The sequence below is a fragment of the Euwallacea similis genome, chromosome 23 (assembly GCF_039881205.1).
Source record: "Euwallacea similis isolate ESF13 chromosome 23, ESF131.1, whole genome shotgun sequence".
Lineage (NCBI taxonomy): Eukaryota > Metazoa > Arthropoda > Insecta > Coleoptera > Curculionidae > Euwallacea > Euwallacea similis.
The window spans coordinates 534,024-550,703 of NC_089631.1; the positions used below are offsets into that span (position 1 = coordinate 534,024).

At 38.9% G+C, this 16,680-nt stretch overlaps 1 protein-coding gene across 11 annotated transcripts in view; it reads left to right on the forward strand.

The window, feature by feature from the left end:
• Positions 1-16,680, forward strand: part of sls (sallimus) — a 99,601-nt gene that overhangs the window by 49,040 nt on the left and 33,881 nt on the right. For 7 of the 11 annotated variants that reach the window (XM_066401787.1, XM_066401784.1, XM_066401785.1 and 4 more), the window contains 8 exons: positions 33-262; positions 460-534; positions 1,974-2,078; positions 2,137-3,263; positions 3,315-3,363; positions 3,548-3,598; positions 4,583-13,390; positions 13,624-16,643. The exons of 1 other annotated variant lie outside the window; for it this stretch is intronic. In XM_066401787.1, coding sequence (XP_066257884.1) covers positions 33-262; positions 460-534; positions 1,974-2,078; positions 2,137-3,263; positions 3,315-3,363; positions 3,548-3,598; positions 4,583-13,390; positions 13,624-16,643 — 13,465 coding nt within the window. The remainder of the gene's footprint in view (positions 1-32; positions 263-459; positions 535-1,973; positions 2,079-2,136; positions 3,264-3,314; positions 3,364-3,547; positions 3,599-4,582; positions 13,391-13,623; positions 16,644-16,680) is intronic. 3 more of the 11 variants (XM_066401789.1, XM_066401793.1, XM_066401791.1) reach the window with 3 other exon arrangements.

A 16,680-nucleotide genomic window follows, 5' to 3' on the forward strand; every position in this document is an offset into this window, starting at 1 on the left:
TGTAAATTTCACAATGATTATTGTTTCTGTAGATTGGAAGTCAAAGCTGTTGGTAGGCCGAAGCCCAAAGGAAAGTGGCTAAAAGAAGGCCAGGAAATCAAACCCTCTAGCGAATTTATCATCGAGAGTTTCGAAGATGGAACCTCGGTCCTCACCCTTCCTGAAACATATCCAGATGACGTCGGAGAAATTGTTTACGAGGCACAAAACCCGCTAGGTGTCGCTAGTACTGTGACACACCTTCTTGTTGAAAGCGTTGAAGGTAATATTGGACCTGTTTACCAAAAAACTTTTATAATTTCTCTTGCAGCTTTGAAGCCCTCGAAACTCCCTCTATTTTCTTTGTTTGTAATTCTGCCTCTCCCTTTCTCACACTCGACAAATCACAACAACACTTCAATGTTGTTCTGTTGTCACTTTTCAGCTTAATAAAGTTCTAATTGGTATTGAAATTTCTAGGTATAATTGGTACCAAAATGTACCGCAAACCCGAATGGGTAACTCATATGGAAGAACTCTCTACAGCTCTCAAAGGTAAATATCCGGCAAGCGCTTCTTCGCATGCATGCTCAATGGACTTATCAGCTGATAGCTTAGAAACTAATAAAGTGAAAGGTAAAGTATCTGCTGATTCGCTGAGATCCGCTTTAAGCAGTCTATGCGACGACGAAATTCCATTTTACTTGAGGGGGTCCAGAAAGAACTCGGAGGCTTCAGTTCAGAGCGAGCCTACAAATCAAAGATCTAAATACAAAAACGACTTTATCTCTGCTACCATGGCAGACTATTTGAATTCTCATAGACACTCTGTTGGGTCAGTTATGGAGCTGATATCCTCAACAAAGCCTGAAGAGACACACTATGAGAGTTTTGATGTAATTGATAGTGACTATGAGGAATTAGCCTCAGGAGACACTGAGGAGTTCTATGATGAAGCTCAAGATGAGCACGAGTCATTCTTTGTTTTATCGCCAATTGAAGAGAAAAGTGAGCCTTCAACGAGGTCCAGCAGTTTTAGAGGGAGCAGCGGCTCTGAGCATAGGAAATATTCCTCTTCTTATAGCACTTTGCCTAAACAAGAAGATCAGGACTTCTTGGCTCAAGAGCGTTTTCACACTATTCCCAGAGGCAAAAATGAGTCATCAATGAACAAAACCTACTATGACAATACCATGTACCCTCTGGAGCCCAGGGAAATTGACCCAAGTGCCTTTTTCCAACTGCACACTGCGGACTCTCAAGAAGAACTGCAGGAATTTCTGCTATTAGAGAGTGAGTGTATGAGCGATAGAGGTAGAGGGCTGGCTTCTGCTTTCAGCCCTGATAACGATGAAGATGGAGAAGAAGGTAAACTAACGGTAGATTTCGTGTGTGGCTTGTTTTGCTCTAATATACATTGCGTGTCCATTTTTTGAATTTGTTTAGACCAGTAAGTTCCTCTGTCCAGCATGGCCAGGCAATAAACCAATTTGATTGAGAAGACCAAGGTAATGTTCCCCGTCATCAGATTGATCATAGTACCCGGTTAGCGATACAAGTCGTCAATAATAAAATAAAAAGTCAAAGCCCTAAGGTCTACAAAATATAGGAAAACGTGTTAAAAATCCATTTCGATACCATTCCTCGTGGGTTTTTGCACTTTTATAAACTGCACTTAAGAGGGAATTTTTGAACAAAAATGTCCTTATATTTCTCTCTTATTGTTTGCGAGATGCAGAAGCCCAAAATATACAGCCAAATTTTCAAAAAAAAACAAACATTTTGATATTGTTGTTTTCTACTAAAAAAAAGTGAAAAGAATCATAGAATTCACAATGATATAGTAGCACGACTTTTATCACTATCAAAGATAGCATACTCCTTTTGAGTGTCATGTTGCATTTTGCATTTGATCAGCACATCATAGCACAAAATACCCCACCATACTAAAATTAAAGCCTCGTCCAAAATCTAAGAAAATCATAAATTTGCAGCTGTCCACTCCGTACCTACCTTCGTCAAGGAAATCACAGATATCCGTACCACTGAAGCTGAAACTATTGTGTTTGAAGCACTTTTTACTGGAACTCCAACTCCAGGTAAGTTCCCCAAATCAAACAAATTTTCACCAACTCTTTTCATATCTCATTTAATTAGATGTGATTTGGTACCACGACAACAAAGTGCTACGCAACGACGAACACGTCAAAATTCGTATTGAATCTAATAAAACCATCTGCACCATTACCGATGTCACCAAAACCTACGTAGGCACTTACACGTGCAAAGCCATTAGTGAGATTGGTGAGGCTGTCACTACAGCCCATTTATATGTCCAGGAGATCCCTGAACAGGCCAAACAGGAAATCAGACTGAAGAGAGCTAAAGAAGAAGAGGAGAAGATCAAAAAAGAAAAGGTAACTATTGAGAAGAAGAGGGAAATGAGGAAGAAACAGAGAGCTTCTCTGAAGACTGAAGAAGATATTAAACCGATTGGAGTAACTGAAGTGCAGCCTCAAGAGGCTACTGAAGAGATTACTGTTCCTGCAATAGAGGAAGTGAAGGCAAAACCAATTTTGGACATTCAAGAGCCTTTGAAGACTGAGGCTGTAGCCTCGTGTAAGAAGATCGATGAAAAAGAAGAAAGTTCTTCATTGGAGAAAGTCACAGAAAAACTTTCTCCTGCAGAACCTTTGAGAATAGATGAAATACTTGCTGAAGAAATCATAAAAGACATTGAGAAGATCTTGCCCCAAACTGCCAGGGCTAAACCTACTACTCAGGAAGGAGTTGAAGATACTGTGAAGATCACTGAAATCAAGCTAGAACAAATAATCGAAAGATGCGAGAAGATTATTCGAAAGAGTGAAGTGAAAATGGCTAGAGAAGTTTCTCATATGCTGGAACTCATCAACGCCAAAGAGTTCGGCCCTGGACAAGCACCTTTAAGAGAAATAGCCGAAATTGTCTATTTACTGAAGAACGGAATTACCGTCAAAGAAGTCACAGTCCTTTATGACGACAATAAATTCCCATCATTGAAGACACCAGAAGCTCAATCTGCAATGGTCAATGTAGTGGAGAGAAAAGGCCATGGAGCCTTAATTTCTGAGGTTCTAACTGAAGAAACCACGTTAGAAGAAAGCGTTCTAGCGGCCACTGTTGGATTCAGAGCCATGATGAAGATGGTGGAGGCCAATTACGTCAGCGTTGAGGAGATTTTGACCAACTTCAAGCCTGAAGACTTCGTGCAAAGAGCTTGGGAAGCTACTGAAGTCACTGAGGTAAAAGATTTTCAGTTTAGAGAATATTGTGAATCATGGTGCTCCTTGCAGGTGCCCTCAAAGGAAGTTGCAGTCACGGAGCAAGTCGAAGTTCAAGAAGGTGAGTCAGGGTGTGTCGCTTGTGTTAAATCACGTTCTAACCTCATTTATTGCCTGTCACTGTTTGTTTTATTTAGTTTTAGGGTTTAATTTAGCTGTATATTTGTGTGTGTGTTCGTCCTTTTTGTACATGTTTAATAAATGTTTTATTTTACAAATTTTTGACTTATTGTTCCTCCTCCTAGATATCACCAAAATTTTGAAGAAGAAATCTAAAAAGAAGGGAGAAAAAGAAGGTGAGTTACTGAAGTGTTTGGTTGCTGTATAGTAGTTTATGGCCTATATAATGTTGCGCACATAAGTCGCTGGTAAGTCGACTCAAAGATATACTCAGTGAGAATCGTAGAATTAATCAACACGCTTTTAAAGTGCTTCTAGTGTTTAACAGTGTATCAGCAGTGATTTAAGTGCAACTAAAGCTATTCTAAACTGCTGGTCAAAGAAATTGTACCTGGAAAGTCAATTTTAGTACCAAATTTGAGTGATTTTCTTATGAGATGGTTTCAGATACTGCCTTATTATTAATGAAATTTCTCTGAATATATACAAGGCGTTTTAGTAAAGACCCTCGTATTTGACCACTAAAATAGGTTTTTTACGAATTCTTGTGTGTAAAGCCCTTTTTAAGACTCTGTATTTCGAAGGTGATAAGAGATAAATATAGGGCCACTCATACTGAAGCTCATCCCCCCTACTCATAATTTCTAACAAGTCACAAATACACAGGTTGTTCTGGGTTAGAAAGTCAGTTCTAGAAAGTCAAAACGTACTTAGAAAATTTGCACAACTTCCGCTATCCCTGTAGTTATTTCAGAAATGTTCCTTCCTAAAACCGTCCTCCATAAGAAAAATCAAATCAAATTTGATACAAAAATCCAGCAGTTTATTTTTCATTTTAACTTACGCCCAGCACTCAATGTCATACCTAACTTCGCAGCATGGCTTCAACCGACTTCTGCGCTTCTTTGAGGTATGTAATGACTTTATTTTGGTTTTTAATATGAATTATGATTTATGACCATCCCTCTCATCTCTCCATCTCACTATACTGACATACAAACCGAAATAAAATCCCCAACTCTCTTTATGTAACAAAACGATCGAAACTAATGCTTACACTCTGATTCACACTCTGCTTCTTAGCGTTAGAAAATAACGATGTAACGATGTAAATATGAATGGATAACACACAGTCCTCTATCATACAAACACTTTCACAGAATCTCTCGAAATTGAGGAAGTCCTTGAACGCACCGTGCAGGGTGACAAAGCTACACATCATAAGAGACACTCCGTTGAAATAACCGAGATCTTTGACATGCCTGAGAGTAGAAAGAGCATTGTTGAAATTGAGGAAATTGAGGAAACTAGAAAAATTAAAAAGAGACTTAAAGCGAGAAAGCCTAAAATGGAGGAATACCTCCTTGATGAGGAAGATGTTGAGAGCGTTATTTCAATTGATTTTCAGCCAAAATCTGAACTGCCTCAAAATGTTGCTTCTCAACTGGCAGAGGCAATCCCTAAAGATCAAGTCACTTTAATTGACCAAGAAATCACTAAAGCTAAAGCTTTACCCGATTTCTTCGCTCTAAATGTTGCATCCCAAGAACAACCCCTGACTCAGGAAACTGAGGATACATATAAAGACACAAAATCTCTCTCTGCAACTGCAGCTAAGAAAATCACAGAACAAGACTCATATCAAGTTACAGAAACTACAACTCAAAGCACTACAGGTGAATTTGAGTTAAAATTTCAACCAAATTCCTATAAAGCTTCACCTCATCACCAACAAACTGAAAGCCTAATCATCGAAGAAACCAATGCAGCTGATACTCCATTAACCTTAGAAACCAAACAACCCTCCCAAAGTAAGGCACTCTTCTCTTTAGTCCCTCAAAAAGCACCCCAATCTGAGGACGTGCAAGTGCACGTTAAAGAAGAACCTCTCAATATAATTGAACATGAAACTAGAACTCCTATGGAGACTAAAATACCAAAAGAACGTGCTGAAGCTATTTCAATTAGTCAAGTTGCCGAAATTAGTCATAAATCAGAAGAGGTTGCAGCAGAAGTTAAAGTTTTACCCCTAATTGCCCCTAGTCAAGAAGAATTCATAATTGATGAGAAAGAATCTTATCAGAAAACTCCGGAAATTATGGCTCAGCAAGCCACCAAAACTATAGACTCCATTGAAACTTTCCAAACTGCAGAACAAAACGTCCAAAATCAATTAGGAGTTTATGATGAAAGCTTTAAACCTTCATACTCAACTGCAAATACAACGACTGAGACCTCTGAGAGCATTAACGTACAAGAAATCACCCCTGGAGATCTATCCGTTGACCTAACAATAGAGAAAAACATTGAAGGACAAGCTTTTATCCTCTTATCAGAGTTAGAAGCTAAGAACATTCAAGAAATTTTACTCTCAGATAAGGAAGCAAATCTTGATGAGTTTTCCATCCCCAAAGGGGTGGAGGCTTCAAAAAGCTTTATACCCCAAGAGGGGATTACTATCGAAGAAGTGCAGCAAGCTATGTCTGAAGACAAGATGGAAATAATTAAACCTATAGGGGTGAAACCGAAAATCAATATTGACGCCCAGGAAGGGTTGATAGTTGAGGAAGTCCTCACTGGAGATAAACCTGGAAAATACCTGCCCCAATCCTTTGTAGCTACTGAGGTAGCCACGAAATCGGTATTCCCTCAAAAATCTCTTACTGAGACTGTGATTCAAGCCCCAGAAATTGAGGGTGAGTATACGCCAGGAAAATTACCACCTTCTCAGTTAGCAAACTTGAAGATTTCAACTGAAGAAGGAGTGCAAATTTCAGCAACCCAAACTGAAGATAAGGAGGGTACATTTCCTAAATCTTCAAGCCCAGAAAGAGGTGTTGCCCTTCAAGATCTTCTTTTGTTTGAGGGAGTACAAGTGAGCTCTGTTGATAGCCAAGCTCCTCAGAAGAACATAAAGGAAGACGAAGCTGAGAAAGTCAGTGCAAACATTGAAATCTTGCCTAAAGAGCATATAGAGACGCAAGCCACTTTAGTTACAGAGTCAGAAACTGAGTATCAAAAACCAGAATTAGACTTAAAAGTTGCTTCTTCAGATTTCACTACTTTGAAAGCACCTGCGCAATCGTTCATTACAGCTCAAGAATCTGAAGGAATTTTATTTCCTGATGAACAAAAAACCAAAGTGATTGCATCTCAGAGTATTCGCCCTCAAGAATCCATCATGGTAGAAGAAGTGGAAACTGGAGACACCTCAGAAAAATTTACAGACCAACTTAAATTCAAAACTGATTCCGCAGAAACAAATGTTGAAATCACAGAAGCTAAGACTATAACTGAGACCCTTGCAAACGAATCGGAAGTTGCCTTAGAACAAATTTCTCCAGAAGAAATGAATATTGTAAGCAGCATTACCCGACCTCAACAAGAACTTGAAGTTCTAGAGAGCCAAATAATGGAAAGTGAAAAGAATTTAAATGAATATGAAGCACCACAGAGTCATAAAAGTAAGCATGTAGCTTCTCATTCTCTACCTATTGGAGTGAGTGAGATTGTAGTTGCTGAGGAAAGTCATGAGGATTTAAAGAAGCCTCAGTTAGAAGAGGGAGCTGCAGCTCCTACTCAGCCTTCTTTAAGTGAGACTGTTGTGTCTGAGACTGTAGTAGCTGAAGGCTTGGGTAACGTTGAGATTGAAAAACCTGAAAAAAAATTGGCAGAAGCAGACATATTGCCTCAGCAAGCTTTAAGCGTGACAGAAATTTTAGCAGATGATAAAGAAAAACAATACGATGCTCCAGAAACCCTCACCCAGGAGGCTACACTTGATATAAATTTCAGTCAAGTAGCTACTCAGCTTTTGGTGGAATCCAATATAGCTCCTTCAGATTTAATTACTACCAAACCTGAAGAACAGCAAGCAACCACTGATCAAACAACTATAGAACCAATCTATACCCTCCAACACCAAATAGCGGAAAAAGAGTCTCAGTACCTCATAGACAAACCAGAGCTCAAAACTGCAGTTTTAGACCTAACTGAAGGTCTAACAACTCCTAATATCTCTCAAATAATCTCAAGTGATAAAGAAGACAATTACAACCCTGATATTACTCCCCTTGAGGGAGTAGCCCTCCCTGGCGTAACTAGCCAAGAAGTTGCTGTAAAAACCGAGACCAAAGCTCTTTTGCACACAGATGAGATCATAGCTGAGGAACTCCCAAGTGGAAGGGCTAAAAAATACGCTAAACCTTTTACTGAGTTGATAGTGACTGAAACTAATGTTGTGGATGTTGAGAAAGATCTTCCAAAGGAGATAGTGCCCTATTCCAAACAGGCCAACATTGAAGTCCTACCAGGACAAGCTCTTTCTGTAACCGAAACCATAAGTAACCAAAAAGAGGCCCAGCTAAGCATTCCAGAAGTAGATAGATCAAAAGCAGATATTGCAGTCGAAGAACAGCAAGTTGCAGTAAACGAACAAACTCAAGCTAATGATTTTCCAGAGCCTTATCGAAGAGAATCCCCAGAGAAACAGCTAGCAAGTACTAAGCAAGATATATCACATTCTCTGATTCAAACCGAGATTGCTCCGGTTGAAAAAGAGGGTGATAAAGACGTGGACATTAAACCTAATTCTAAACAAGCAGATGTTGTTTTTACTGAAGCTGAAGCTGCTAGCACTCATCAAGTTCTAGCTGACGAAAAGGAAGCTAAATTGCCTCAGTTAGAAATCCCGAAAGCAGCCCAAGGAGAGTCTTTCATTTCTTCCCTCCCTATTGCCTTGAAAGAAGAGATTCAACCTCAGGATAGTCTAAAGCAACTCGCTGAAGAACGGGAGAAAAAGGAGACTGCGAAACCTGAAATTACTCCCTTGGACAGTATAATCACCACTGAGACTATAGTTACAGAACACGAGAAAGAAATTGAGAAAAATGAAGTAGAAACTAAAGCCGCAGTTATGGACTTCGAGGAAGCTAAACCAATTTCAGTAACTGATGTCACAACAGCAGTCAAGGAGGGAGACTTCAAGCCTGAAGAAACAATCTTCAGCCAGGCAGAAAGTGAATTACTACCCCTTGAAAACATTCAAGTAGGTCAAGCATTGGTCAATGAGGCGTTTACAGACTTAGACCGAGTATCTCCAGTAAAATTCACAGCTGCATCAACTCAAGACCAATTTCTGTCAATAATAGAAATTGAATTAGTCACTGGGGAAAAGGAACTAGACTTTGCTAAAGGTATTAAACCTGACCAACAAAGTGCTGAAGTAAACTATGAAGAAGTAGTCTCAGCCCAAACCACAGAGACTATAACCTCAGAAAGGGAGGGAACTCATGAGGCGAAAGAAAGCGAATCAAAGACTGCTCAACCATTACTAGAAGCTCAACCTGTAGCTGAAGTTAGCGAAGTTAAAAGCATAGACACAGCAACATCACTTGAGGAACACGTTCCTACATCGACAAAAGCAAATATAGAACAGTTAACTCTTGAAGCTCTAACTCAGTCCGAGACTTTAGTCCAAGACAGTGAGAAGCTTTATGAGAAGCCTGAAATAGACTCCAAAATTGCAGATATAGATTTTACAAACAGTGAAGCTCTCTCAGTTACTGAAGTAAAACTGAGTGAAGCTGAGGCTGGTTTGGAAGTTGCAGAAAAACCTCAAGGAAAAACTGCCGATGTTAATCTTGACTCCCATGGAACTGCACTCAGAAGTGAAGTTGACATAAGTGAAAATACTGGAGATTTTGAAGTGAGTCTTCCAATAACATCTGAGGCACAACCAGAAATATCTGTCCTTACTACAGCAATCCAGACCGAAACTCTGATTAGTGAAGCTGAAGATAAAGGTCCTGAGATTGAAAAAGTTGACCAGAAACAAGTTTCTGTGACCCTAGATGTAGATGAAAGTGTAACAGTACAAGAATTCACAATGGCTGATACTGAAACCGATTTAGTGATCCCTCAACCTGAGATCAAAGAAGCAGCGCAAGGTATGACTGAGAGCAATGTTATTGCCTCAAAATGTGAGGTGCAGCCTAATGAGGGAACTCAGGAGCTTGATCAAAAACAGCCTGAAGAAACCACAGCTGAAAGTGACGTTATTCCGATAGATGCTATTACTAAAACGGAACAAACAGTTATTGAGTCTGAAAAGGAGCTTTCCGAGTTCCAGAAACCTACTTCTGTAGTCGCAGATATTGGTATTGAATCCAGTGAAGGCGTTTCAGGGGAAGAAACTACGACTGGAGAGAAAGAAAAAATAATTGAAGATTTCGTTTTACCACAGGGCAGATTGGCCACCCAAGGAGTGGACGTACTTCAAAAAATTGCACAACATGACCTTCCAGATTTACAAGAAAATCCAGGACTTCTTAAAACTATATCTTCAGAATTTTATCAAGCTCAACCTAGTGAGGAATCACTGACCAGTCTTATTGTCACAGAAAGCATCACTACAGAGCAGGAAGGCGAATTTAAAGACAAATTCCAACCTGACACTTCAAAAGTAGATATATCATTAGAAAAAAGTAGGCCTATCGCCAGCATCTCAGAAATGATTTCTGAGGACAAAGAAGGTAACTTGGATACTCTAGAAAAACCTCATGAACAAACTGCTTCCATTGCTTTTGATGCAAGTGTTATTCCTCAAATTACTGAGATTATCAGTGGAGAAAATGAGGGACTTGCCGAGGATCTCAAGCCTCAGACTCAATCTGCTGTGCAGAGTCAATCTGAGTTTGAACAAGTGACTGAAGAAATACCTCAAGTCCATGAAAAAGAAGGTATTTATGATGAATCTTTACCTTTGAATGTGCAGAAGGCTTCGGTTGGTCTAGAAGCAGAATCAGCAGCTCAGACTGGAGAGATTGTCAGTGCTGAGCGCGAAGCTGCACTTGAAGAAACAGAAAAACCACAAACTGGATTAGCAGAAAGTAGTATATTAGAAAAAATATACACACAAATCGTAGAAGTCCATATCAGCGACCAAATATCTGAACTACCAGTCGAAAAACCAATAGAAGGAACTGCCTTCCAAGATCAGCGTCCCATGGACTACATTAGCGAATACCAGAACGTAATTCTAGAAGGATTTCAAGATCAACCCAAACCAATTTTGGAAACTAAAACTGTAGAAATACAAATAGATGTTTTGAACTCTTTGGATGTTTCTGAGTTGGTGGCTCAGGATGATTTCATTGAAAAACCGAAAGAAGAAGTGAGGCATGAAATTGCGCAGCCTCAAATTGATGAATCTAAAGCAATTTTGCAAAGTGAAGTGCTGGCAAATGAGAACTTTGTAGACCTAAAGGAAGAGGAGAAGCAACTGCATACCAGCAATGTTGTGCAAGATGTTTTGCAGAGTGTAGAGCAGACGCAGAATATTTTGCATGACTCAGAAAAATCTTTGGAAGAAGAGTTGAAGCCTGAAACAAAGACTGCAAATATTAACCTAGAAGAAATGAGTTCAGTTGAGGTATCTCAGACTCAAGTCCAAGAAAAAGAACGTGCGTTTATCTCAGGAGATATGATTAAGGAAAACTCTACAATATCAATAGTTCCCGTGCAGTCAGCTTTGACTACAGAGATCCAGAGTCATGACAACATTGATCTTCTAAGTTTAACCAATCCCAATGAAAATTTGGCTGAAATTGTCCAAGAAGAGCTCACCTCTTTGATAACATCTGAACAAAAATTAATCGAAAATGAACAACCATTTCTTAAGCAACCGGTAGAAGGAAGAAAAGCTGAGACTCAATTTGTTCCTTCTCAACCTTTGAATGTTAGTGAAGTCATTAGCGACGAAAGAGAAAAAGACTTCCAGGAAATATCTCAATTGGGGGCTCAAGCTGAGAAGGTAATCATGCCCCAAGAGGCTACAGAAGTGAAGGAAATACGAAGTGAACAAACCTTCATTACATTAACCTTGGAAAAACCTCAGGACTATAAAGCAGTAGAAGAAACCATTCCACATACTTCTGTAACTATTACTGAAAATATTTCAATCGAAAAAGAAGATGAATATGTTAAAGACAAAATTCCAGGTAGCAGCAAGGCAGATGTGGACTTAGAACTGGCTGGAAGAATTGCCAGTATCTCTGAAGTTTTGACTAGTCAACTTGAAGGAAATCTCCAAGAAGATAAACCAAAAAAAGATATTGCAAATTTTAGTGTTGATGAGCATAAAGTAGTTCAAGAAATTAGGGTTGAAGTTTATGATAGCTTGGGAGGTTATTCAGAAACTCAACAACCTCAAACATCTACAATTAGCATTGGACTTGAGGAAGTTAAAGCTGTTGCTACAGTAGAGGAAACCCTAGAAAATCTTGCAGAAAAAGAGCTGAAGCCCGATAGTGGTAAATCTGATACTGCAACTCCAAAACTTATGGAACAAAAATCTCTAGAACATATTGAAGTAGATTTATACGATACTTTAGGTGAAGATACTAAAGGAGACTCACATGACCAACACCAAGCAGCAACAGCATTACAAGAATTCATTACAGCTCCAAGTGTAACTGAAGTACAAATATCTCAAGCAGAATCTGAGCTAAAGCTCCAAGACTTCAAATCAGACACTGCAACTCTTGGAGTAGAAGAACAGAAAGCTCCTCAAGGGGAGGATGTTAAAATTTACGAAAGTCTAGGGGACTTTGCTAAGCAGGTAGCTCCATCTAGCTCAATTGCAAGTGTCAATATCGATGAAACCAGCAAAGCTCCCAGTGTAACTGAAGTTTTAATTAGTGAAGCTGAAGCTAAATTGAAGGTGGAACTGCCAAAACTGGATTTGGCTGATGTGACTGTTTCTGGGCAAATTGTTTCTGAGCAGCTGGATGTTAGCGCATTTGATACTTTGGGAGAAGAAGTAATGGATAGAATGCCAATCAGTGTGAGTGCTGGAGTTGATGTTGAGACTCTGAGTACAGTTCCTGAAGTATCTGAAGTGCTAACTTGTAGCAATGAGGCTGAACTACCACCTGAAACGATTAGCAAACATAGTGCTACGATGAATATTATAGAACATAAAACTGTTGAGAAGTTGGATGTTAAGGCTTTTGATAGTTTGAATAAACATGTGAGTCAAACAGTTCCAAGTAGTGATAATGCAGAAATAACTTTGGAAAAATCTGGAAAGGCAGCAACAATTACTGAAACTTTGACTACTCAGCATGAAGAAGAGTTTGTAGATGATAAACCAAAAGAAGGAGCTGCGGTTGCTTCATTTTTAGAGAAGTTCGTGGTTGAGGAAATTGATGTGCGTATTTTGGATAATTTAGGAGATTTAGTGAAGGATCAAATTCCTATTACTGCAGACGCAAAATTCGATATCCAAGAGACTGGAAAGACTGCTTCAGTATTAGAAACTATGACAAATCAACTGGAGTCTGAGCTTAAAGTTGATACGCCCAAAAAAGACAAAGCAGCTGTTGCTGTAGATGAGCTGAAAGGTGTTGAAGCAGAAGAAATTAAATCTTATGAAAATGTCTTGGCAATAAAAGAAGATAAACCTGCTTCTGAGCAGAATGCCAGTTCTCAAAAAGATGAACTTCTGAGCATAACAAGTTCTACAATTACTATCCAAGGATCTACTAAAGATCTAGACATAGAGCAACCATCACTAAAAGCTGCAGAATTAGATATAGTAACTACACAAGGAATTACAGTTACGGACACGATAGTTCAAGGAAGTTTGGGCTTAGAAGTGACCTCAGTTAGTGCTACTGAGAGTACAGCCGAAAAGCAAGTGGAGCACAAGCCAGTTGTTAGCAACGAGAATGTGCAAATACTCGACAGTTTAGGTGATATCAAACCAGAACACACCAAGACCTCCAAGGCCCAAAGCGAATATGTAGATGTAAATAAAAGTCTTATTATAACCGAGCAAACCCTCTCAGGCAATGTCACCCCCCTCGATCTCGATTCCCCCCTTAAGAAGACAGTCAAGGTGACTTTGGCTGACACTGAAACCCCCAGCTTGCAGATTAGCGAAGTTCAATTACACGAACACTCAGGTAAGTTCACCCCTGCAGATATAGATTATTTTATCCTCAGATGCTGCTTGAGGACAGGTTTGATAATAACACCATCGAATCTGCCTTTAGTAAAATTGAGACTAGGGTAGCTTTTCACGCAAACATAGAAGCATTACACTACCAAATTACACAGCAAAATACACTTCATTCTCACGTTCATCATCAATCGTAGTAGTTTGAGTGGAGGTCCCATTAATCACGTTAACTTACAGGACCACTGGAAGACACCACACCACAAAAAACACACCCAACCGTCACTCAAATCGCGCCCACTGAAACTGCAGACGAACACATTATTACCATTAGAAAGCATTCGGATGTGGAGGAGACTGAGGAGTTCGTAACTAGGTTCAAGTCCACTCCTGAGGGAGACGAGACATCTCAAGTGGTCACTAAGAGGACCATCATCAAAAAGAAACACAAAAAGAAAGGCGAAGGTGACACTATCATCGAAGAAGTTATTTCTGAAAGCCAACCCAAAGAGGTTGAAGAAGAGACTTCTGGTGTGGACATCGAAGAGGTTATTGATATAGATATACCTCAAGAAACTCCTCAATATGCCGTTGAGGAGACTGAAGAAAAACCAGAGGTAACTAAAGTGTCACAGATTGGCAAAAAGAAGATTAAAAAGAAGGGTGGAGACAAGGAAAGACGTGAAGTTGTAACAGTAGGGGAAGAAGAAGAAACGCCTGAATTGGTGGTAGAGGAATTACCTCTGCAGATCCATGAAACCACTACAATCGAAGAGGGCATCCCTAAGAAGAAAGTTGTCAAGAAGCGTGTTATCAAGAAAAAGAAAGGTGAAACTGAAGAGAGAACTGAAATCGTCACTATAGAGGAGGAAGGCAAGCAACCTGAAACTTCCGTAACTGTAGAAGAAGTCCCACAAGAACCTGAGTACATAGTAGAAGAATTACCAGAGCATATACAAGAAACTACTGTGATAGAAGGTGGAATTTCAAAGAAGAAGATTGTCAAGAAGCGAGTAATCAAGAAAAAGAAGGATGGAAAGGAAGAAAAGACCGAAATTGTCACTATCGAGGAACAAGGCAAAGAACCTGAAACTACAGTAACTATACAAGAAGGTCCTGAAGAGCCTCAATATATAGTCGAAGAATTACCAGAAAAAATACAGGAAACAACAATTATAGAAGAAGGAATTCCAAAAAAGAAAACTATTAAGAAACGTGTAATCAAGAAGAAAAAAGGAGATAAAGAAGAAAGAACTGAGATTATTACCATAGAAAAGGAGGGAGAGAAACCTAAAACTACAATCACAGTTGAGGAACAAGAGGCTGTTCCTGAAGAACCTGAATATATAGTTGAAGAATTGCCAGAACAAGTACATGAAACCACAGTGATTGAGGCTGGAGTAGCTAAGAAGAAAGTTGTGAAAAAGCGCGTAATCAAGAGGAAGAAAGATGGTAAAGAAGAGAAAACCGAAATTGTCACTGTAGAAGAAGAAGGAAAGAAGCCTATAGTGACAATTGAAGAAATTCCTGAAGAACCTGAATATGTAGTACAAGAATTGCCCGAACAGATTCAAGAAACTACAGTGGTGGATAAAGGAATTATCAAGAAAAAGATATTAAAAAAGAGGGTCATTAAAAAGAAGAAAGATGGTAAGGAAGAAAAGACTGAAATTGTTACCATTGAAGAAGAAGGCAAACAACCTAAAACTACAGTAACTGTGGAACAAATCCCAGAAGAACCTGAAGAGATAGTTGAGGAATTACCGGTAGATATTGAAGAAACCACGGTAGTGGAGGAAGGAGTTCCGAAAAAGAAAATCGTGAAGAAACGCGTAATCAAGAAGATCAAAGGAGATAAAGAAGAACGGACTGAAATTGTGACCGTTAAAGAAGACGGTAAAGAACCTGAAACTACAGTAACTGTTAAGGAGGTTCCAGAAGAACAGGTTGTTGAAGATGTCTCTAGGAAAGTTATAAAGAGAAAGGAAATAAAGAAGAAAAAGGTAGGTAAAGAAGCAATTGAGATAATTCCTCTGGAAGAGGAGGAAAAACCTATAGAGAAAACTGAATCCTTATCCGCAGAGGAAATAGAAAAGAAACCAGAAACTACAGTGATAGTAGAGGAAGTTCCTGAAAAAGTAATTGAAGATCTTTCAAAGAAAATTGTAAAGAAGAAAATCATAAAGAAAAAGAAAATGGATAAAGAAGAAACTGAAGAAACTCCTCTTGAGGAAAGGGAACTTGAAATCGTGGAAGAACTACCCGAAGAAATTGAGGAAATAACTGTTGTCGAAGAGGGAGTTCCAAAGAAGAGAGTGGTAAAGAAAAAAGTAATAAAAAAGAAGAAAGATGGTAGGGAAGAGAAAACTGAAATTGTAACCGTAGAGGAAGAAGGAAAGAAACCTGAAACTACAGTAACTATCGAAGAAACTCCTGAGTATGAAATTGAAGAACTACCAGAAGAAATTCAAGAAACCACTGTCATAGAAAAAGGAATTCCTCGGAAAAAGATAATCAAGAAACGAGTCATCGCAAAAAGGAAGGATGGCAAAGAAGAACGGACTGAAATCGTAACTGTTGAAAAAGAAGGATCAAAACCTGAAACCACAGTAACTATTGAAGAACTCGAATTACCGAAAGAACCTGAAATGGTGCTAGAAGAATTACCTGAAGAGATCCACGAAGTTGTAGTTATAGAAGAAGGGGTTCCAAAGAAGAAAGTAGTAAAAAAGAAAATAATAAAAAAGAAAAAAGGCGGTAAAGAAGAGACAACTGAAATTGTAACCGTCGAGCAAGAAGGAAAGAAACCTGAAACAACAATAACAGTAGAAGAGATACCTAAAGAACCTGAATTCGTAGTTGAAGAACTACCCGAGCAAATTGAAGAATCTACAGTAGTGGAAGAAGGAATTCCAAAGAAGAAAGTCATTAAAAAGAGAGTTATCAAAAAGAAGAAAGATGGCAAAGAGGAAAAAACCGAAATTGTAACCGTTGAACAAGAAGGTAAAAAACCTGAAATTACTGTAACAGTAGAGGAACTAGAAATTCCAGAAGAAGAAAAATTGACATCTGAACAGAAAGAAAGAAAAAACAAAATCATAAAAAAGAAGATCGTAAAAAAGACAGTAGTTAAGGAAGAACAAGAAATATCTGAACAACCGGAATTTGTAGTTGAAGAGTTACCAGAACAAATTCAAGAGACCACTGTTGTAGAAGAAGGCATTCCTAGGAAGAAAACAATAAAAAAGAAAATTATCAAAAAGAAAAAGGGAGACAAAGAGGAAACTACTGAAATTG